The sequence below is a fragment of the Aspergillus chevalieri genome, chromosome 6 (genome assembly GCF_016861735.1).
Source record: "Aspergillus chevalieri M1 DNA, chromosome 6, nearly complete sequence".
Classification (NCBI taxonomy): Eukaryota; Fungi; Ascomycota; class Eurotiomycetes; order Eurotiales; family Aspergillaceae; genus Aspergillus; species Aspergillus chevalieri.
In genome coordinates, this window is record NC_057367.1 from 1,892,123 (window position 1) to 1,914,620 (window position 22,498).

Here is a 22,498-nt window from a genome sequence, read left to right on the forward strand (position 1 = left end):
AGTTACAAGCGTAGATACAGCGTAATCGTAATCATTGATCTAAGAATTGAACACCTTATGGTCAGATAATAATATGCTGGGTTGATATTGTTTGAATAATGTACAAGATTTGCTCAAGTTGATAGGATATATTTCCAAGCACCCAGCCCAAAGCCCATAGAAAACAAATCCATTATTCCAATCCATTCACATTAGCCATTCTTATATACTTGGATATCCTTCGCCTTTTCACTCCTCTGCTCCCCGTTCTTACAGAACGACAAGTGATCGACAATGACGAGGACAATGGAGCAAAAGCAAATTAAAGCTAAATTGAAAAGTGAACCTCCCATATGGTAATCAACTCAACTCCAGTAAAAGCAAACAAAAAGTCTTTGGCACCATGGTCTATATCATGAGAAAAACGAAAATCGAAAAATGAGTATCGAAACTTGGAGAGAGACTCCAATGCATCCCAGTAAAGTCGCCCGTATTCACACATCCCAAGAATGGAAAGAAGACAAAAAAAAAAGAAAAGAAAAGCATCAGCGTGGGAAAAAAACTGGTCCGCCATGGTATTCGCAATCATGCAGGCTAACAAACGCTACACGCCTTTGTACAAAAAGCCAAGCCCGGCCAATGAACGATCAAAACCCTGAAAGAAAAAGCGATGAGATGTAACAGATCCAGCTCTACCGGGCTGTCATCTGATTTGAGCTAGAACCGCTAGGGATCCCTCTGGGTTGGTGAATAGGGTTTGAATGCATAGGCGGTGACGGCTCTCGTTTTGTAGCCGCAGAATGGAAAAGTCCAAGTCGGCCAGATGGCGGGGAGAAGGCCATATTACGGGATGCAGGATCAGACCGGAATTCTTGTGACGGTCTGCTATCAAAGGCATTGTTCCAATGAAGGTGAGGCTTCCGCACATCCAGCGGTGAGGCACTTGGCGACCGGAAACCTGAATGTCGATCCGCATCATAGTCGTGATTCCCAAACGGATTATAACCGTGGGATTGTGGTTCTTGTTCCGTACCATACGGCGTGTTGTTGGCGGACGAATTTTCTGCAATTGTAGAAGCCGAACCGTTGGGAGCATGAATATCGACCACCCGCTTCTGGGCCGCTGGGGTGGTCAACGGTGGAGCCCGTGGTTGTTCAAAGACCCGATTCTGGGGCCTTTGCTGCATCTGTTGTTGATGAACAGGATGTTGCGGATTGGCCCATGGCGTGTGTTCCAGGAAAGCCTCCTCTGCTGCTGTACGAAAGGCATTTGACGACATGGCTGTCATGCGTGGGAAGTTCGTCTGCGGTTGTGACACCGCGGATCGGGTTTCCGTGGCGATCTGGAAGGATTTAGAATTAGTTTCGCAGGATTACACCGGGGCTAATTCAAGATAAACTCACCCCCATCTTTTCCATATCTTCGTCGATCTCCGAGGGTCGCGCTGCTGCTAACGACGGTGCGGCCGGAAAACCGACATACTTGGCCACTCCAGCCATAACAGATACTTCTTGGTTATAGGCAGCCTGGTGGGCAATTTGCTGCGAGCGGCGTGTGGGGAAGGGAATAGAATGATGTGGGCTGATCTCCTCAGTCTTGAAGCGGTCGTGTTGGATGGCGTAGAACTGTTTGCTGATTGAACTTGCGTGCTTCTCGCGGGTGTCGCGAACTCGCTGGAAGAAAGTGCTATGGATCTGCGCCCGCTCAGCCAAGCTTTTGTTCATCAAAGCTGACATGCGATATCGGTATAATGTTTGCTCGTAATGGATTTTGGCGTCGCGATGGCGCTGAACACATTCGAGCTGGCGCAGGTATTCTGGATGCGTGGGATTCGGTCCGGTAAGCATCTCCAGCTCACGATTGAGCTTAGATATCCGCTCGTCGTAGATTCTAAGATGGTCAGCAAGGACTCTGGACACCAGGGACCAGGCTGCTTACTTGTCACGTAGAGTCGCGAACTCCTTTTCCAGTGTCGCAAGCGACTCCATCGCCGACATCTTCTTCGAGGCTGTAGAGTAAGTTAGCAAAATAGGTGCGAATAGGGAGCTATGTCAACTTACACTCTTCTTCCTGCTTAGCAGTGGTTTCAGCATCATCTGGTTCGTCCGCACGTTCGGCAGTGTCATCATCATCCAAGTGGTCATCGCCTTCGATACCACCAACTTCAGTCTCTTCATCAGCATCTCTGACTTTCCGCCCTTTACGTTTTCCCTTTTTACCCTTTTTAGCTTTTGAGGGAATCGATGGCAGATCGGATTCAGGAATGTCGTCGGCCGGAGTTTGGTCTTCATTGCTTTTGGGGGGCTCTTCGATTGGTACAGGTGATAGAATCAGGTCGTCCGGAGGTGGGTCACTCAGGTCACTCTTAATGGAACCGCGACGCTTCTTGAGCGGTTCATCTTCGCCAAAGTCCGTCCCAGTCTCGTCAAGCGAACCTAACCGCTTGCGCTTCTTGCCACTTTCTGAGTCGTCCAAAATGGGCGTTTCGTCAAGAGCTGCAGCGATACCATTCTTCTTGGTGCGCGACTTGCTCGGGGAGTCGTCCGCGACGGGCTCATCATCCTCCTCGGCATCGTCATAAGTTGTGGAGTGAGCCAGTTTGCTGGGACTAGGCCCGTGACTGGCACTCAAAACGATGTTATTTCCCTTTTTATAAGGCGAATCTTCGACACGTTCCGTTTCCGCTTCTGAGTCGTTCTCGGGTACCGGTCTAAGCTTGGGCGATCCGTAAGGGGACAGCTCATGATCCGAGACATCATCAGGTTCACTCAAACTACTTGAACGACCGTCATCTATAAGCGAATCGTCAAGAAAAGGGTTTTGCGCGCCATTGGCATCATTGGTCCCAGTCCTGGCTGATGGACCAACCGATGTCGGCTCTCTGCTCTCAGCCACCTCCATGGGGGAGGGTCAGACGCGAAAGCGCACGGCTGCGTTGCAAAAACCAAAAGAGATAAAAATAGGGCGAATGACGACCTTATACTGTCGTCTGTCTCAAGGGTCTAGAGGAGTAAAGGAGGAATAGGAAATGCCGGCGGTCAAAGCGAGGATAGTGGGCGGAGGGGAAAAAGGAAAAAAGAGACCGAGCCTGGGTCAGTCGGGGAAATTGTCAGTAAAACCGTCGCTTCAAGCTCCATTGAGTATAATATTGTAAATGAAAGCGATAATACAACTGAATTTGGAAAATAAAAGCAGAGGGTAGCTCAAGGAGAGAGTCTCCAGAAGGCGGTGCGGAGATTTGAAGCCCCAGCGAGAGCATCATCAATCAGCAAGCGCTCCGGATCGGGTCCTGGTAGACTGCGACGCCAACCAGAGGCACTCCCTCCCTTTGCGGGTAACATGTTGACCCTGGTCGATGAACCAGGATATCTGACGAATCACCAAGGAGATTGTAGACCATCAAACACATACCGTTCAGCAATGCGCCAGCAGAAACTCTCGACCACGGCGGCTCGCGACCGAGCACGATTTCCCACCACCACACGTTATGCGGCGTCCTAAGAGGACGAACAGTATTGTATATGAGAGGACGTGTCTGGTTCCAACTCTGGATAACCTCACTTGGAGACTGCGCAGACGAGACGAGTGTCGCTGTAGGGGTTCGAGAAGGACGGAGGGAGGACGGGTGGTATGGGCTTCACGAAGACGGCAATACGAAAGTGAAGCGTTGCGGGAGAACAGTCGGCATGAGAAAGGAGGAAAAAAAAAGAGTCGTAAGGGAGAGCAGACCAAATGGACACAATGAATAGCAAATAATAGCAGCGGCGCAGCAGAAATAGCAAGAGCACAGTCCAAAGGCGTCTGGGAGAGGAGGATTTCAGCGGGCGAAAGCAGAGCGAGCGAAAGAAGCGTCACGGCGGGATTCTGCCGCACGTCGCTCACCGCCCGGTCATAAGCAATAGAGGGCATTCTGTACTTCGGAACACATCTCACTGGCTGCAAATAAAAGAGAGCATAGAGGAATATATAAAGGATAGAGCACTATATATCGCTCCTATCTGCAATCAATTCCTGTGCAGAACGTGCAGCAATCCACTGTATCGTCTCCAGCGAAATGCTCTCAGATAAGGACTTATCAATCCGGCATCCCTTTGGCCGAGTAATTCGAGAGCTCTCTGTACAATAATAGTAAATGCCCTATCAAGATTGTGTTTGTAGACTCCTTTTCTTTCTCATATGATGTACTCCAAAGCATATTCATCCAATGTTGCCTCAAAAAACTGGGATTCAATTAAGATCACGTGATGCTGTCATTGTCCGCGCCAAGACCGATGCATCGCCAAAAAAAAAAAAAAAGACAAGCGACAAAAGCTCCAAACGTCGCGCGATTTACAGGGCCGAATCTTGTTAATTGGTCTGGATCGAGACGCGATACTACAACCATCTTTGATTTTTATATTAAGCACACATAAATATGGGCAAAAAGAGCAAGTCGCAGTCGAAGTCGTGGTCAGCGACTGAATCGCAATCTGCTGCTGCTCCGTCCACATCGTTTCCCTTTTTGGTCGGAAAGGCCTCTGTGGATACTACAGTGGCTTCGCTTTTTGAGAAGAGTGTGAGTGCAATTGCTATAATATTCAAATTGGGAATTGTTGCTGATATGCCTCTAAATCATTAGGCCGGTCCAGTTCATGTCCCATCCATCTTGACCACCAGCGCGTCTAAAAGAAAAGAGGAAGAACCCGAATTTCAGGATGAACAGGCCGAAGACGAGGACGAGGGAAGCGACCCAGCTCAGGATGATGGATCAGCAGACGAAGATGAGGAGATGCAGGAGGCACCTTCAGAGAATGAGGTAGAAACTTCCGAAGCACCCAGCCGGAAACGCAAGAGGGGAACGGCAACAGACGATCTCGAAGAATCTTACATGCGCCGCCTTGCAAAGGAGGAACAAAAAGCAAATGACAAGCGTCGTGAGGAGAAGGCGAAGCGGCAAAAGCAAGATAAGGAGGAATCTGGGGGTGAATCCGAGGAAGAGAAAGACGAGGACGAGTCCGCATCAGGCGAAGACGGAGAGCCTCCTGTTCTCCGCCATGAAATCCAGACTGGTGGCGATGCGGAATCTCAAGAAATTGAAAAGTCCAACCGCACCGTCTTCCTGGGCAATGTGTCTTCCAAGGCTATCAAATCGCATTCTGCCAAGAAGACTCTTACCAGACACCTCGAGTCATTCTTATCTTCACTTCCGGAATCTACAGGTTCTCACAAGGTGGAATCGATCCGTTTCCGGTCTACAGCTTTTGCCAGCGGAGGCAAGATCCCCAAGCGTGCCGCTTTCGCCCGACGCGAATTGCTGGATGAAACGACACCAAGCACCAACGCCTACGTTGTCTACAGCACAGTCCAAGCTGCGCGCAAAGCGCCAGCAGCGCTGAACGGAACAGTCGTCCTCGACCGACACCTACGTGTAGACAACGTCGCCCATCCGGCAGCCACAGACCACAAGCGCTGTGTTTTCGTGGGTAACCTCGATTTTGTTGACAAGGAGACCGATCCCGAAGAGGAGGAGAACAAGAAAAAGAAGAACAAAGAACCAGCCGATGTCGAAGAAGGCCTCTGGCGCACCTTTAACCAACACACCGGCAAATCCAGCGCCAACAAGAACACCCGCGGCAACGTCGAATCCGTCCGAGTCGTCCGTGACTCAATCACACGAGTAGGCAAGGGCTTCGCCTACGTGCAATTCTACGACCAAAACTGCGTGGAAGAAGCCCTCCTACTCGAAGGCAAGAAATTCCCCCCTCTCTTACCCCGCAAACTCCGTGTGTCACGCGCCAAGAAGGTCGTCAAGAAGCGTGAGCCTCCCAGCAACGAGAAGCTGGCTGAGTCGCGCAAGACGCTGCAGGGTCGCGCCAAGAAGTTGCTGGGCAAGGCTGGTGAGGCGCAGATGAGAGCAAAGGATAAGGGATCTATTGCGCAGAATTCGCTAGTGTTTGAGGGACACCGGGCTACCGAGGGGGCGCGGATCAAGGTGAAGACGAAGAGTCGGGGGCAGAAGGCAAAGAAGAACAATCGCAGCAGCCAGAGAGCGGCGGCCTATAAGGCAGCAGGGGGAAAGAAGAAATAGTCCTGTATATTTATAACGGAGCGGAGTTTGGCATCAGTGCAGTAAATAGACCGCAAAAGTTCATATTCTAATCTCCACCTGATAACCTGATAACAGCGATAAGTCATCAATGACGTTAGTTACTTGATGGTACTACCTCTACCTCACTCTACTATGTACACCCGGTCTCAAAGAATACTTCAGAGTAAACAAATTGCAGCATACAAACATCACACATCTTACTATTACCATTTTCCTTTTTTTTTTTTGGTTGAGCAGTTCAGCAGTTCATGGTTCAACATCTCTTGCGCACCGCCTCAAGTGGGGCCACTGATATGGCTCAGCTGAAATAAATACTCCTCGCTTGTCCATCTGTACAGCACTCACTGCTTGCAAATATTCAAAAGCAATCAATTACCAAATCAGCAATACATAACTAGTGATACCATCTTGTTTGCCCATTCCTTGCATCGATCAATAATTAACGCCATACTCCTACGTCAGACCCGGATACAAAATGCGGCCTCCAATGCAGCGTCATACTCTACGTCCACAGCCGGATCAGACTTCGGACCAGCGTTCTGACTCAGACGAATTTGTGGAATCGGAAGAAGCTTCGGATTCGGATGAGATGGAATTCCCTGCACCCAATATTGAGACAAGTTCCGAAAGCGAGTCAGAAGATACCGTTGATTCAACATATTATCCAAGTATCTCGGACACTCTCACTGTTCGGTATCTGCTACAATGGAAGGTTGCGGCGGGTGGAATACCACCTGAAATTGTGGATATGATTATCGAGGCGGCTGAATACTGGGCATCGACGGAAGCGAGAATAGACGGAAAGATTGTCATTAGACAGGATGGGGATCGGGAACTGCTGAGGACGGCGCCACTGTATCATGAGAAAGTATGCGTTGCGTCCTTTTATCTCTCGTTTTGATGCGTAGCAAGCTAACAAATACTGTAGACATCAGACGGGTCGTTATCCAAGCTCCTCCCGCATCGACTTGCCCACCCCTGTCGAAAAATCGTGTTTTCCCTTCGCTGTCATGACCAAGGCTGGGGAGGAGAGCCAGGATGCAGAGGTACATACCAGGGGTCATATACCTGGTTCGACGCAGAAGTCGTTTCGATCGACTACGAGCACGAAGAGAGTAAAAAAGCCGGAACAAAACCAGGCGAACCAAATTTCATGCCCAAGGGGAACAAACTGCAGTCCAACTTGGCTGCCACAGGGAGAACCCAAAACTATACTATCACCTGGCATCATTTGGACGACATTCAGCCCGGGACCGCTGAGGCAGAAGAGATTGAAAAGACTCAGGGCCGTGGACATGCGACTCTGGATGGACGACGGGTGCGAGAGATGCGGCCGGGCGATTCGATTTCGGTCTGGGCACGAGCGAGATTTGGCGCATGGGCGAACCATGTCCAAGCCTTAAGCGTGCGAGTTTTCTGGGCAGTATGAACATAGCACTGTGTAGCTTTCTAATGATATGATATGATATGTACTCTATGCCGTATTGGGAAAATCCGGGGATAGTTATTTTCAGCCCTGACTAAGAAAACATCCCAAGCCAATAACCTCATTTTCAGACGCAATCACGCAATTGCGCCAAGCCCCTTGACCCGCTATACAAATCGGTTTGACTATAAGAGACGCTCTTCGCTCTCATCGCATGTCCTTGAATTTCTCCAGATGTCGTCGAATTCAGACTGTTAGGTCCATTCCGACACTCCCTCGTGGACCTGCCATCATGACAACTCCCCAACTTCCACCGACACCGGGCGAATGAAGCCTGCCCGCGACACTGCGAATCCCCTCAACTTAACCATTTGCCGACGGAAAGCGAAAAGCCAGGGCCTGTGGGGCGTGACGTGTTTCTCTTGTCCAATGCCGGGATTCAAGTATCAGGAGAATTGAGAAGTCCAGGCGGTACTCGCCGTACTTGTGCCAGAATGATAACATTAAGCATTTGAGGACACCGAGTGAACGGCGTTCTGGGGGAAAGACGCCGGTCAGCTGATTATGCACCGCATGAGGCATTCCTTCCTTGACGAGTGAAATGCGCACACCGTCTCTCCTGCTGTGCCGTCGTTGGTCCCTTTTCTCCGAGAATTACGCCGTTTCACTCTTTCTGTGACTACCTGTGTTTCCGTCTTCATCCCTGACGGTGTCGCAGTGCTGAGATAAAGCCCGGATCGATTCCGCCGTTTACTTCACTGTTGTCACACTTACGACTTTCGCTATTTCTACTGAGTTATTACTCGTTTTCCATTCTTCATCTGATTCTATTTTTATTATACACGATTTATACACACCGGATACTCTGCCTACAGAATGACCGCCCAGAAATGCGCTGCAGTCGTCGTAGGTGCCGGCCCAGCTGGTCTGGCTGTTATCGGGAATCTACTTGAACGACAACTCGCTGGCAAAATCGCCTGGATTGATCCATCGTTCCAAGGAGGTCGTGTCAACAGGCAATATCGCGAGGTGCCTAGGTGAGTGTTATCACCGGGAATCGAAATACGAGCAAGCAACTAACAATCCCAGCAACACCAAAGTCTCCCTCTTCCAAGCATACTCGACAGCCGTCCAACCATTCCGCAACGTTATCAGCTCAACACCCACACCGAATCCGTTCGCTACGCTGGCCAAACTCGACCAAGATAAGACCTGTCACCTGCACCATGCCGCTGATATGATGCGCGCCCTCACCGACGGTATCGTCAAGATGGATCAAGTCTACGCATGTCGGGGATCAGTCGTGGCTGCGAACCAGACAAGAAACGCAAACTGGACTGTCTATGTCCAACGACCAGGCTCCTCCGATGAGATCCAACTCATTACACCCCGCTTAATCCTCTGCACTGGATCACACCCGACATCTCTCCCCGTTCCCGTAGCTGGACTCGACAACCTCCAGAGGCTGGACCTTGATGTTGTCCTCAAACCCAGCGACCTTGTCTCCGTCATTCCCCGCTGCCACAGCCAGACCGTTGCCGTCGTAGGCGCCTCGCACAGTGCTATCCTCGCTCTCTTCAACCTCTTCGATCTCGCCCGTACCACGCATCCCCAGCTCCGCGTAAAGTGGTTCACTCGTCATCCGCTCCGGTACGCAGAGTTCATGGACGGATGGATTCTGCGCGACAACACCGGTCTGAAGGGTATGGCGGCCGACTTTGCCCGGCAACAGCTTGAGGATGAAGTCCTGTCCAAATCCGAGGCGGGCCGATTCATCAGCAAGATCGATTGTAGTGGGGGTCCTGACCGGGAGAAGAAGCAGATGGCAGCGCATCTACCCTCGTGCTCGCATCTCGTTCAGGCGATCGGGTTTACCCGGGATCCGCTGCCGGAGTTGTCTATCGACGGTTATGCGTTGGACAAGCCGCAGTTTGATCACGATTCCGGTGGGTTTATGACGGAGAGCGGTCGGGCTGTGCGGGGATTGTTCGGTGCTGGCATCGCGTTCCCGGAACGAGTGGTCGATCCGCATGGTAATGTCGAGTATGCTGTTGGACTGTGGAAGTTTATGAAGTTTTTGAAGAAGGTTACTCCCCAGTGGGTAGTAGCTTCGCCTTGATTTCTTGTTTGGTTTTCGCGCTAGATATACCTGTTGCGTTTGGTTAGTCGTTAATGGCATCATGAAGATCCACTTTTTGGAATGCTAGCCCTATGTCCGTAGACCTGTACGGAGTTCAGAGTAATGATCCACTAAGCCATCTACATTATGCTTGCTCAATACAGGGCACAACAAAATTCAATTGTTCAACGATGGCCCATAGATAAGTTGGTCTTTGGTTTGCCACGCACTAGTCTCTTTCTTGTCATCAATCGACAATCGAGACCCTAGCCCCATCAAGGAATACCGCTATCATCCTGCACTCACGATAAATGATACCAGTCAGGATAAAATCCTGCTCTATTCAAATTACAAGCATTGTTAGGGCCCTCGGAGTCAGCCCCCTCGAAATCTGCGAGATGCTCGCCGGCCAAGTAACCTCCTAAACTAAGTACCAGCCAATGACTTAGTGGGCGTCGGTTGCATTAGAAATCCCTTTGGCACCAAAGCTATCGAATTAATGAATAGTGAATACCAATAGTACTATCTAGGAATGTGTGGTACAGGAGTCTACATAGCTTCACTCCTTTGTCTACTTGTCTGCACTCTCAAAATATGGTATAATGAAGCTCAAATGCAGAATTTAATTGGATTTTCACCTAAAACAAACACAGCACAACCGACACGCCCAATTGCAACCCCTTTCCAGCGAGTGTACGTATTTCCATAGCCGAACACTGGCGGCCCGGGTCTCCTCAAACGAACTCTTAACGATTGCACCACAATATAGTCAGCATCTGATACCTAGCCCTACTATCAGAGATTCAGGTTCCTTACTGCTCCTTGGGGCGTCTCAGATCATTCGGGTTGGAAGGTAGTCAAACAGGCTCAGGCAAAGCGAGGGAATCTATTACATTCAGTCAAGGACTAACAACATGCTTCGGAATTACAGGGAAATTACTGGATACATACCGGTACCTGGCCGAGATAACCGCGATTCTGGACGCCGTGAAGGTGAGAATGAAAAGGACCGCCGCGACAATTTCCGCCAAGTCTGCGTCTGAAATGGCCATGGGAGTCACAGTGGTTGCAGTAGTGGTAGAAGAAGTAGTAATAGGACTAGTATAACAAGAGTTGTTGTCGTGGTGGTGATGATAATTATGATGATGGTTGTGGTGGTCTCGACGTGGGTATTATTCAGAGAGAAAGAGTCTACAGTGAATACTCAGAGCGCCCTGGACCTGGACACTATGGTCTATCATGAAAGTTTTACATCAAAGCTGCATTTCTTTTCCAGAAATGACTTCACATTGATAGAACAGTGTTAAATCTGTCTACTGGATTCTGGGTGCATCCACGATCATCCGCAGCCCAATCGTAGATGGCGAGGTATATGCCCTCTGAACGCGGGTTTGTAGAAGTGTTGATGTCTTTGATAGCCACGCGCTTGGGAAGTAAAGAGGTAGCTTTGGCCGTCATGACAAGTTCTTTTTGTGTATTGTAGCTCGAGTCATCATACAGAGCAGAGTGCAATCACATAAACATGGAAGTCTTAAATCCACTTTTCCATTATCTTCCACGCACAGGGATGGTGAAATTCGTAGACAACTTGCATCTTCATGCCAGCCAGAACAGATGGACAACCCTTTAATCCTACAGAACGCCATATCTCAACGAATAAAAAGCAGATCGAATCCCAGCGCCCCTACCAACGAAGTACCGTCTCCGCCTCAACTGAAACAATTTTGATGAGACACTAATGTGGTTAGCACCAAGTCCTGCACAATGCCGAGGGGAGAGCTTGCGCATTGACAATCTACAGCAATAAGTCAGCAACAACATAGACACAAGCATGAAAACACGGGACCGAATACATACCTGAATTGGAAGTATATTAGCATGACGTGGACACTGTTCTAGACTATAATTCCGAAGCAGATGATGATTCCAGTCATGACAAAAATGATCTTTATGATGGTTGTAGTGGCGTCGCGAGGGCTGGGGGGATACACTGTGGCGATCTATGAAGGGGGAGATATATTGTCCTTTTATCACGAATCGACTCGCAATATGGTCGTTCTCGGCGCCTTTGAAAAAGCAGTGCTGTTTTCCTTCCGACTTCGAACAATTAGCTAACTGAATTGCCTCATAGAAGATTCCAACAATTTGTCGGAATCAAAGATGCGACAGCGACTCGACAAAATGATCGCATCTCCAGAAGCTCACCAGCTCGGATTTGAGGTCTACAGACCAGAATATCCCATTCTAGATATTGTCTTCATCCATGGTATTCAGGGCCACAGCAAGAGAACTCCCAAGGGGACAGTCAACAAAACACATGCCTGACAGCAATTCAAGCTGTCGTTTGCCGGAGATGGAATTATAACCAAATACAGCCTTTTGTTGTATTGCTATCGCACTATCATATATTGCCATCACTGACTAGTTGCACTCTAGGGCCAGTCAAAATCGTATCCGCATTTTGGATACCATCCCCGTGGCATTTGGAGCAAACAAATTTAGAACATTTTTCAAGTCCAGCAGTGCCTGTGGACTCCATATCCACATATCACCCGAAAGACCAAGTTGAGATCTGAAAACCCTCAAGAGCATATGGCAAGCTATACTCCACTCCAATGGCGCAATTGAGATACTCGTCCATCCATGCCATCGGGGTAGTCTTTACGTGGCCAGCAACAGAAAAGCAAATAGAATGCTGTTTGGTAGAGCTCTGCAAAACTGCTTCGAGCCAATAACCGGATGCAAGGACGTCGATGAATTAGTAAATCTGATCAACGATTATGGCCGGGGATTCTTTTCCTAAGACCTGAAGCTCTCGAAAGGAAGAAAGGCGACAGTTGAGTTTCGGCAAGGCCGTTCGCCCACAATGATCAAATGTGCCTACCGTGGGTGGAGTTCATTGTATCATTCGTTCACGCGGCCGAGTGCATACGCGCTCTCCGAGACCTGAACCGATTTCCACGCCATATTCGAGGTCTGTGGACCTATTTCACTACGGATGAGGCACCCAGCTCAAAACGAAGTACCATCGCCGTTATACTTTGCGGTAAATCCGGTCGTATTGAGCCGCAAAGTGCCCTTTGGACGGAAGAAGCACAGCGAGTCGAAGAGCCCGGAGATGAATCCAAGGACCTTTTCATAAAAAAAGGTTAGCTTACCTCTAGTGTTTGAATAAGATGAAAAGTTCTTTCACTTGAGATCAGCATAACTAGGATAAGGAATATGATTGATGATACGATGATAACCTCATGTGCAGTGAGACTCGACAACATCTTCCGCGGAACAATAGAGAAGAAGGAGTGCTTCAAGTCATATTTGTAACTTTCTCGAATTTTCCAAGGAGAAATTACACCAAGAATATTGAGCTGCTGCAAAAATTGTGACCCTGCAGGTTGGAAGTCGAAACGTATATGTTGTACTATCATTATTCATTATGAGCATTCTCGTAAACTGTGAAACTAAGTTCACACTCACTTCTCTGCTCCAGTTGGACACAATAATCACTATGGAGACGAGTGACGTGACAGGACGGGTTTGGTACGCTTTTCAGCCCATCGACCTTTGTTTCAGCAACCATTCTTCCAAGTTGAACTGCCCGCCCTGTAGCATTCCAGGATCTCCACGCCACATGAACATATCACCCAAAACGATTATCATCAGCCTGATCGCCGTCGAGAAATTGAATCAAGCAAGGCACTGTGTTATACGTGGCCGTCATGTAAATGACCAAACGATCCAACTGTTCCTGGGACTGGACCTCATATGCTACTCCATGAACAGTGTGAAGCGGTAGGCCACCCGATAGCGCAGGATATTGACCGCAGAGCTTAGTGTGATAGCCAACAACCATAGCAGGTCGCATTTTGGGAGACCCGGATATCTGCAAGACCTTTGACAGCAACGACGGGTCCATAAGAGTCCCATAGAAAATGTAATACCCTTTCCTAAAGGTTAATCCTCGGGTCTTGGAAGCTTTTGTCGAATCGGCCGCATTATCTGCTAGAAACTTGAGAAACATGATAGATGGTCGATCTTCTTGCATGGGCATGGTTGCGTTTCTCGGTTAATCGCGCGGGTTAGAAAACTGTCAAAACAGTCGTGCCCATTGGTACAAAAGATACGTTATATGCTTCAGCGCTCTTTGAGTCACTATGATAGATAATGTAATCTAGGCAAGTCAATTTCCTTGGCTAACCCTAAGTATACCGCCATTGGCTGTTCGAACATTCCACCGGCTATATGTATCACAGCGTCTTCATACTGCGTTGCTGACTCAGGAAATGCATGGTTTAAAATAACCTCTCGAATTTATCGCCTTGATTTACTCCACTACAATTAACCTGTCTCGAATCACACCGGTATTCCAAATACAAGCTAACAGGGAAATATGTTCAAAATGACAATACCTCTTTGGAGGACAACTGAAGACGGATCAGAGGGACAAATCATACCTGCCGACCGATACAAATATCCGCGATATCGGTGGCTGTATGACATCTATTATCCTTTATCGTCGCATATACTGACTGGCTAGGAGCGGAGATCCTGAGAAACTTGCCATGCGCTGTCGCGAATTGCGCCTGGCAAGTCTTGTAAATGCAGCTATCAAAATCACTGGCAGCAGCAAGAATAAATGTAAGGTGACCGCAGACAGGTCTTTATCTATTATCTGACATTTCAATACAGGCACCAAGCTAGTTAAATGTGTTAAAGGGCAATATAACAAGGCCTTTGCTCTGATCATGGAATCTGGCGATGAGATGATCCACAACGGTCATTGGACAACCCAGAATCACCAAGCGACTACATGTCTCTTCTGAAGCGCTACATGGATCTGGCACCGCACCTCGCCTTGACGTGTAACAAGTAATCGAACAGAATTTCACATCCAGATCTGCACCTTGGCAACATATTTGTTGATCCGGATACAAATCAAATCCCATTCCAAGGATGGCAGACAACATGCTATTCCACAGACGCACGCCAGAGGATTGACACGAACGCCTTCACTCGACCAGCAACCCTCGCGAGCTAGCAGATACCTTGCGCTCCAGGCGCAACTTCAGAGACAAAGTCAATAATCTCCTCGCAATGCCTAGTTCCTGCATCACAAGCAAAGTCATGCTGTGACTCGAATCAAACTGCAAGATTCTAGACATGCTGAGCTTGCTCAAGTTGTACAGTGGCTTGTGGCTGCTTTTTGGGGCAATGCCTGTAACCCAGCAAAGTAGCTTGTTGACATATTCTCATCGCATTTTCGAAGCAGATATCAAGACCCGATGGGTTGTCCGAAGAGAGATCTATCTTAATGGGGAGGTACAGGCTTCGTGGAAGTTTCTAGCACTCTGTGCGGATGATAAGGGGCAGTTTACTACCTCGCAGCCCCAGTGCTATGAAAGGGAGCTTGAATCGTTGAATCCTGACTACATGGATTGCTGTCAAACGGAGTCAAAACTTGGAGTTAACTTGCCAGAAGGATTGTTCGGCAGAGCCTTCAGAGAAACCAGAAAAGACCCGAAGTGGTACTCTTGCGAATGGCTGCGTCAGAATTGTGCCGGACGTGGCGGCTGCTGTGCGCGAAAGTGCGGGTGCTGCGAGAAAGCCCGGAACACGAATCGTGCAAAATGGGCTCACGGGCATTGTACCAGTGTCTGTGGCTGCTGTATTCGCATCCTGGGCCGGGATGGCACAGTGGTAGAACAGGACGATTATATGAGGCTCCGCTTCATACTGGAGTAGCCATGTCAGAGTACATTAATCGGATCAATCGGGTGTATATCTTGGGGGTCAGTTTTGTGGATGAGTTTGTTCTGGATTGATATTACCATAGTTCTGAAGGACTGTCCTAGAACTTGTTGAAGCATCGAGGTAATCCTCCGCAATAATGCTATGCTAGTTCATCTACCCAGTGCTAAAGTCCACTGTAAAAATCAATTGGGCCCCTGAATAGAGCATTGTGAATGATGAGTGAAGTTTTGGGGGTTTAACATATGTGAATTTTACCTCTTTGGCTATCTCCCCTTCCTCTTTCTCATCTGTCTCTTCTCTACAGTATGATTCTACTATATGCATTTCTATCATTGAATAAAACGGGCCCAAGTCGATGCCTAGTGCTCGCAGGTACGTAGTTACTTTGCTGCAAAAACGCAGGTGTTGAAAGGCATCAAAAGACAATTCTTGAGTTTCCTGGAGATGAATTGCTTTATTGGCATACGATCCCTTATATGCGCTATGCTCCTGCGAGCGAGCTCGTGAGATGAACGTTGACTACAGTACTTCGATAGTTCGACCAACCTGTCAGTTACCATCATCAGTGGCTGCAGATGAGGATAGGCTGTACCATCGATCATATTGAGGCGTGCGAACATACTTGAGGTGGCAAACGCCACGACGGTCCTAAGACCTTTACAGGCAGTTATTGAATTTACGAACATGCAGAGTGCTCCACTGGGAGCGTGTTCTAGGTAAATTGCCGGATAGGAGGATTCAATGATCAATGACCAATCGCTTTGATGTATTGGCAACGTGGTTTCCCTGATCCTGGAAGATACTCAGCACGGGTACAAAAGACTCGAGAATAGAGATAATCCTGAAATTTCGCAATCGACCTCAAGCCGCGAGCCATGATCAGTCTCTTCCTGATTGCTGGGAGCTTTGTGACACCGTTGAGGTGTATATATACTTCATCCTATATAGCATCTACATGGCAACCAGAGAAGACAGGTTTTTAGTTGAATGGGCTACGCACCAGCCCTTTACAGAATTCTATTCTTTTTGATCATCACTTTACCAAGTACCCGTCTTCTATATTGATGCAAAACTTCTGGGTATTTATTAGTAACAAGGGTCCGTGGCCTCACTCCCTACGCGCTATATTTTAGGTTTATGGAGCCGGGTTGATACCATCTCGAGGATATTGCCAGATGGGAATATGTCCATAATAATTTCTCCCTGAACTAATTTGATAGTTCCAGTTCATCCCCTAATTGATGTATCTTTTACAACTTCATAACCAAGGCATAGCCTTTAATCAAGCTGATAACCTCTGATAATGTTTACCTGGATCTGCAGATAATGAGAAACCGATGTTGATTGGCTCACCGCCACATTTCGGCTATTGTTGTCGATCGTCATATCAAAGTCAACAGAGCTTTTTGATTATCAGGGGCAAAAAAGTTTTCTACGGGAACGGTCTCCGAGAGTGATGTGTCCGTGCAATCTATGCCAGTACTGGCATCCCATTAATTCTCATTCGCGTAACTAGCTAACGTACAGAAGGTATCACTGAACTAATCTAATCTGTTCCATCCCAAACATTATTAATAGAAACAGAATCACAAAAATGCAATGGTATCGCTTTTTCCTAGTAGCCATGAGAAGACTATAGAAGCAAACATTGTCCAATCCCAGAAAAGAAGTATAATCGAGTGATCGAATGGAACGATCCTCAAGGGAAAAAAAAGTTATGTACCAAGAAAAGAATCATAGGAAATCCTCCATTTTATATACCCAACACGGCATCGAAACATATCTTAATAAGTATGTGGCTTACATGAGCGCAATGGCACCCAAGACGATGGCCATCATACCGCCAGAAACCCGGTTGATCATACCGGCGCTGGTATCAGAGGCCGTAGCGTCGGCAGCGCTGGCGGAGCTGGAGCTAGAAGCAGACGCAGAGCTCGAGGCAGAAGCGCTGCTGGAAGATGATTCAGCGGAGGAAGTAGAAGAGGTGTTTGACACGGTGGAAGAGGCACCGGTGGTGGTGGTGGAAGCAGTAGCCGAAGGCGAGCTAGTGGTGTTGGTCATGGTGGTCATGGTCGAAGCGGAGGCAGAGGTAGAGCTCTCCGACGAGGTCGAGGCGCTGGAGGCCGTAGAAGAAGTGGTGCTGGAGGAACTCGCAGAGGCGGAAGCGGTGGCACCAGACACGGTGAAGCGAGGTAGGTAGTTGGATTCACCAGAGTCAGAGTCGTCGATGATCTCAATGGTGTAGCCCGAGTTCTCAATGTCCTCGGACGGAGTCCAGGTGTAGCTTCCCGAGTTGTCGATGTGCGCTAGATCCAGTCAACAAACTTCAAACTCCTTGGAAAGAATGATGGGGTATACTCACAAGCAATGGTGCTGCCCGACTCCGGGGTCGACACCTCGCCCGACTGGAGCTTCAACGAGACCGTGCCATCGGTGGTAGGGCTCCACTTGAGGGTAGTGGGCTCGCCAACCTCGAACTTGTAGCCACCGTTGGGGATGTTGAAAGCGTTCGGATTGTCAGCAGCCGCGAGAGTGGCAAGGGCGCTGATGGCCAAGTAGAAGTTGGAACGCATATTGATTGAGAATAGCTGTGTTGCTAGAGGAGATAACGGTTAAGGTAAGATTGAATCGGTAATCGAGAGGATGATATATGAGACAGTAGTATACGAAGATAATATACAAGGAACAAGGATGCGGTATAGAAGGATGATGGAGAGGAGAAGAGAAAGAGACGAAGAACACCGGGGACAAGAGCATATAAAAACGAAAGGAGCCTTTGGTCGTTGTACATAATTTGGAAGGTCCGCACTGCCGGTCGTAATATTCATTTTGGGAAACTACACGGCGGACGACCCCCGTTGATTGGGCAATACCATGCCATACCAGTCGAGCTAGTCTCGGATGGGACTAGTGGGTCCAAACAGACGAACCCTTTTGGTGCTTCTTTGACGGATTAGCCAATGAGGATGCTCATTTGCTAAGATAACGACCCACCTGGTCCTGTTAAGATTAAGCCATGTGGGCCCCGCATAAGGCAATGTGCCTGTCAGGGGGCTGATCCCGGTATCGGCGTTACTAGCCGTTTTTTGGTGTATATTTTAATTTCCTTGGGGGACTCGGACCACGTGAGCCCGAGATACGGCAACACGCAAAAACCACAAAGAAAATGCACAAAACGGCCCGAGGAGAATCTTCGGTCTATCATCAAAGTTTTTTTCTAAAGAGAAGGTATCTAAATAGTGTACAAAGTAAGTTCGCGATTAAAGTACAATGCCCAAAAATAATCACGAAATTGCCGCAGCGGAGGCTAGATCTCCGTCGGCCGTCGGCGTTGGACCGGCTATGATTTCTTCCTGGTTTGCTGGGACTTGAATGCCGGGTTCAATACCAGCAGTGGCGGCTGTGGCAGCGTTATCTTTGTCTGAGACAGTTGTGGCGTTTCCGTTGACAGGATTCGGAGGTTGCCTATGATTCTCCGAAACGGTCGGTTCATCCAGTAATCCGTTCTCCCCTAGAGCCATGATCGCCTCCATGATCCGATGATTGTCGTCCTCTTCTTGACGATCAAGTAGCTAATTGTGACCAATTTATCAGTTATAAGTCTCGTATTGTGATACGATGCAGGGTGCCAATAGCACATACCATCTGCAACAGTCCTTTCCGGCCTTTCTCCTTCTGCTGCGGCGCTGCTGGCTTCGTTTTGGCCTTCCGCTCCGGCAATTCATGCAAAAAGTTACAATCGTCTCCTCGTAGACATCGTCCGTTACGAGCAAAGTGGCGACATACTCGTTTTCTGACATTCGTACGGGGCGGTGGTGGTACTTTTTCCGGTCCCTCGCGGCGAGATGTCATTTCCTCTGGCGCTGAGCCGTCACTATCAGCATATTCATCTTCATCGCTATCTGAGTCCGACGAGGACTCGTCGGATCCGCTTGAAGATGTCCAATCGTTATCATCAGTCGTATCAGTGACTTTGGCAGCTTCCTTATCGTGAACTGGTTTGGCTGGTTCGCCCGAGACATGTCCCGCCGGGGTGGCTGACGACTGGGCTTCTTGAAACACATCTCCATCTTTACTGAGACCTGTCGATTCCTTTCGTAGTTCTTCCACCTTGAGTCGGGCCCGCTCTGCGTCCGCTTCGGCTTTGGCAACCCGTTTCTGCTCCCGCTCGAGTTTCCGACGTAGCTTATCGGCCTTCTCCGTTGCCTTAGCCACTGCATCAACCGGATCTCCCGGTATACGTTGCTGCTGTCGCTCCCGAGTATCTTTCTGGGGCCGCTTTGTTGTTTCTTGTTTTCGGGATTCTCTCTTTTGTTTCATAGCTTCCTCCCGGGCTTTCTTTGCCTCCTCCATGGCTTTCTTCTTTTCTTCAACCCTAGCTTGGGTTGGGAATCGCTTCTTCCGCTCTGCGATCCATGCTGCAATCTCTTCCGGCGTCTTGAGGGTTGCCGTACGTCCCCTGTAGGTAAACCGAAGCGGTGCATTAGCGGTTCCGCCGCTCCCAGATGCCAGCTTTGACTCTTCGTCTACATCGTCTTCCTCCTCGCTAGATTCGTGGTCCTCTGTCTTTGGGGTCAGACCAAGCTGATTGTGCTTTCTCTTTTTCTTGGGCTTCCATGTAACATCCGAAGGTGGCGGTGGCTTAGATGGTAAAGGGTTTCCAAAGCTCGGAACGGGAGGCGGTGCGGGAACTCGAGGTGCGATTGACTGTGGTTTTCCAAATGCCGAAGGATGGTCTCGCTTGTTATGATGCTTCATCAGCTTGTCGCCGTTGGACATGTTGTTGCCGTAAGCATTATTATTAAACGGTTGCGGTCCCCAAGCATTTCCTTGATGGGCTCCAGGGAACGTCCCTGTAGGCGCAGTTTGCCCATAACCCCAAGGCCTACCAGGGGATGCATGCTGGTATGGCATTGCCGCATATGCCTGTGCCATCTGCCCCATAGCTTGATTGTACGCATCGTAGCTCGTCGTTTGGTGTTGGTATGGAGAGACTTGCGCTGCGGTTGGTTGGGAAAAGGTCTGCGGGGACGTAAATGCGGTCGATGTCGGAGGATAACTGGAACCGTATTGAGGTGCTGCAATTGCTGGTGTAGGCGCCGTAGACAGAGGTTGAGTCGGGAAACCGGCGTAGTTCATCGGTGCATAGCTAACAGACGGAGGAGCAGGGTTCGTTGAATACGCTGGAGAAGGTGCTGCATAATGGCCTCCTCTGCCTCCTCCTTTATTCACCTGAGCTCTTCCATGGCCTCTGGAATTTCCACCAGCACCCCGTCCACCCCGTTGGCCACGATAGCTTTGTCCGTACTGTGGCGCATGGTTATGCTGCTGCTGTGACTGCTGTTGCCGGGGTGGAGGCGGAGGAGGGGGAGGAAAAGAAAAGCCCTGGGAGCTCATGATGGGGAGTGTTTGTGTAGTCCTTTCAAATATGACAGGACGAGCGCCATCCTTCAAGTCATTCTGACGGGTTTCTTGAAATTCGATCTCAACTTCTTTGCGGCCAGCGAGCGTTGTTCCGTTCCGAGCGCAGAACGATTGTGGTCATGTGACTTGCTGACTCGATCGGGCAAAAAATCGAACGGATGCTGCGATTGGCCGAGAAATTGAAGAAAAAGAGATATTTGGGATACTTGCATTGTTGAACAGCGATACAGCATGGATATCTAATATTTGACTTTGTTGTTCTTGTGGATAACCCGAACATGACATGCAATCCTCGTTGTATCGTGTCTGCCGTGTGAGATCAACTAGGATATCTTTTATCGCTTTGGTGCTGGCCATAGTACCCCCTATAGTTCATCATGTTCATTCTGGTAAGTCGCATGTTTTAGCCTTGTGCAGACAGGGACTAATCGCTGTCATAGACTACCATCTCCGATCTGATCCAGATCTCCCCAGAAGACTTTTCCAAGTATAGTGCGGTTGCTATTGAAGACAATATCAACGAGAAATATGCCAACAAGGTGCGTCTATGATCTCAGTGCCATGCAGGTTTGCCTTGGACTAATAGGTGCCAAGGTGATTCAAAAAATCGGCCTGTGTATCGGCTTCTACGACTTATTAGAGTCTTCGGACGGTCTTATCGGTCACGGGACAGGTCTGGTCAACGTTAATGGTGAGTGTCGCGCTGTTCAAGGGATATTCGTGATCTAACCCCTAGACAGTCAAATTTCGTTTGATTGTGTTCCGGCCGTTCAAGGGAGAGATCATACTCGGGAAGATCTCCAGTGCTACGGAGCATGGGATCAAGAGTAGGTCCCCGTTGAGTCAGTTAATGCAGAAGTCTCGAGCTAATGCGCATACTACAGTTGGTGTCGAATTCTTCAACGACATCTTTGTGCCCCCAGACCTTTTGTTAGAGGGCGCCAGATTGTGAGCATCCGCATAATTCTCCTACAAGAATGCAACTAATGCATGAACAGCGACTACGCAGATCAAGTCTGGATCTGGGACAGCGAGGACGGTTCGTCGTTCTATTTCGATGTAGGAGAAATTGTCCGGCTGCGCGTGGAGATGGAAGAATGGCACGACCAAATTCCCAATGCGCCAGACCTTGGGGACACAGCAGCAACCGAAAGAAAGCCTCCGTATTCGATTATTGTAAGTGATAATATATCCTTTCCTTTGTACAAGAAGGACTGTCCATGCTAATGCCGTTTTTAAGGGCTCGATGCAGATGGCTGGTTTGGGTCCGATTTCCTGGTGGTAGTTTGCGTTTCTTTAGTTTCAAATTACATTAACGAGTTGGATGGGATTTATGGACGCTGGAATAATGTTCCAGATACTTCAAATAAGCAATCTCCTCCATACATGGTAGCAAATTTTCACTCCGTAGTAATCGGCGTCTTTGTCCGGCATACGGAGTACGGAGTAAAGCAAGGGACTCGGTTAATACCGGAGTGCTCATAGTTTCCTGATATGATGTGCGTGGAAATGAATGAAATATCAACATTTCCCAATATTCTATTCGTTTTTTCTTTCTCTTCCTACTTGATATTACTTCCACTGGAGCATTGACATTGCCGGCGCTGTCAGATCTGATTAACCGTTGAGCGGGGTGATATCATATCAACAACATTTATAGCTGTTTGCAGCTGCTTATATTCCTCATCAACCTCGCACAATCTTTGATTCTCT

General features: G+C 48.7%; 8 protein-coding genes across 8 annotated transcripts; 4 read left to right on the forward strand and 4 right to left on the reverse strand.

Moving 5' to 3' along the window:
* Window positions 1-671: 671 nt before the first annotated feature.
* On the reverse strand, window positions 672-2,881 carry ACHE_60676A (uncharacterized protein; the record flags this gene model as incomplete). The annotated part of the gene is made up of 4 exons (XM_043281877.1): window positions 672-1,322; window positions 1,384-1,870; window positions 1,919-1,988; window positions 2,041-2,881. 4 exons carry the CDS (start codon window positions 2,879-2,881, stop codon window positions 672-674), a joined length of 2,049 nt encoding a protein of 682 aa, XP_043139312.1.
* Window positions 2,882-4,394: 1,513 nt separating this feature from the next.
* nop12 (rRNA-processing protein NOP12) lies at window positions 4,395-6,047 on the forward strand (the record flags this gene model as incomplete). Its single annotated transcript, XM_043281878.1, has 2 exons — window positions 4,395-4,535; window positions 4,599-6,047. The coding sequence occupies 2 exons, from the start codon at window positions 4,395-4,397 to the stop codon at window positions 6,045-6,047; spliced, it is 1,590 nt and encodes a 529-aa protein (XP_043139313.1).
* A 496-nt stretch (window positions 6,048-6,543) lies between these two features.
* Window positions 6,544-7,497, forward strand: ACHE_60678S (uncharacterized protein; the record flags this gene model as incomplete). Its single annotated transcript, XM_043281879.1, has 2 exons — window positions 6,544-6,936; window positions 6,997-7,497. 2 exons carry the CDS (start codon window positions 6,544-6,546, stop codon window positions 7,495-7,497), a joined length of 894 nt encoding a protein of 297 aa, XP_043139314.1.
* An 873-nt stretch (window positions 7,498-8,370) lies between these two features.
* AGNR1 (uncharacterized protein) lies at window positions 8,371-9,613 on the forward strand (the record flags this gene model as incomplete). The annotated part of the gene is made up of 2 exons (XM_043281880.1): window positions 8,371-8,531; window positions 8,584-9,613. 2 exons carry the CDS (start codon window positions 8,371-8,373, stop codon window positions 9,611-9,613), a joined length of 1,191 nt encoding a protein of 396 aa, XP_043139315.1.
* A 3,637-nt stretch (window positions 9,614-13,250) lies between these two features.
* Window positions 13,251-13,661, reverse strand: ACHE_60680A (gamma-glutamylcyclotransferase family protein; the record flags this gene model as incomplete). Its single annotated transcript, XM_043281881.1, has 1 exon — window positions 13,251-13,661. The coding sequence occupies one exon, from the start codon at window positions 13,659-13,661 to the stop codon at window positions 13,251-13,253; it is 411 nt and encodes a 136-aa protein (XP_043139316.1).
* Window positions 13,662-17,161: 3,500 nt separating this feature from the next.
* On the reverse strand, window positions 17,162-17,934 carry ACHE_60681A (GPI anchored serine-threonine rich family protein; the record flags this gene model as incomplete). The annotated part of the gene is made up of 2 exons (XM_043281882.1): window positions 17,162-17,667; window positions 17,724-17,934. 2 exons carry the CDS (start codon window positions 17,932-17,934, stop codon window positions 17,162-17,164), a joined length of 717 nt encoding a protein of 238 aa, XP_043139317.1.
* Window positions 17,935-18,645: 711 nt separating this feature from the next.
* ACHE_60682A (CCCH zinc finger protein) lies at window positions 18,646-20,758 on the reverse strand (the record flags this gene model as incomplete). Its single annotated transcript, XM_043281883.1, has 2 exons — window positions 18,646-18,933; window positions 19,004-20,758. 2 exons carry the CDS (start codon window positions 20,756-20,758, stop codon window positions 18,646-18,648), a joined length of 2,043 nt encoding a protein of 680 aa, XP_043139318.1.
* A 404-nt stretch (window positions 20,759-21,162) lies between these two features.
* RPC25 (DNA-directed RNA polymerase III subunit RPC25) lies at window positions 21,163-22,070 on the forward strand (the record flags this gene model as incomplete). The annotated part of the gene is made up of 7 exons (XM_043281884.1): window positions 21,163-21,174; window positions 21,226-21,324; window positions 21,380-21,476; window positions 21,526-21,612; window positions 21,670-21,733; window positions 21,784-21,961; window positions 22,026-22,070. 7 exons carry the CDS (start codon window positions 21,163-21,165, stop codon window positions 22,068-22,070), a joined length of 582 nt encoding a protein of 193 aa, XP_043139319.1.
* Window positions 22,071-22,498: the final 428 nt, after the last annotated feature.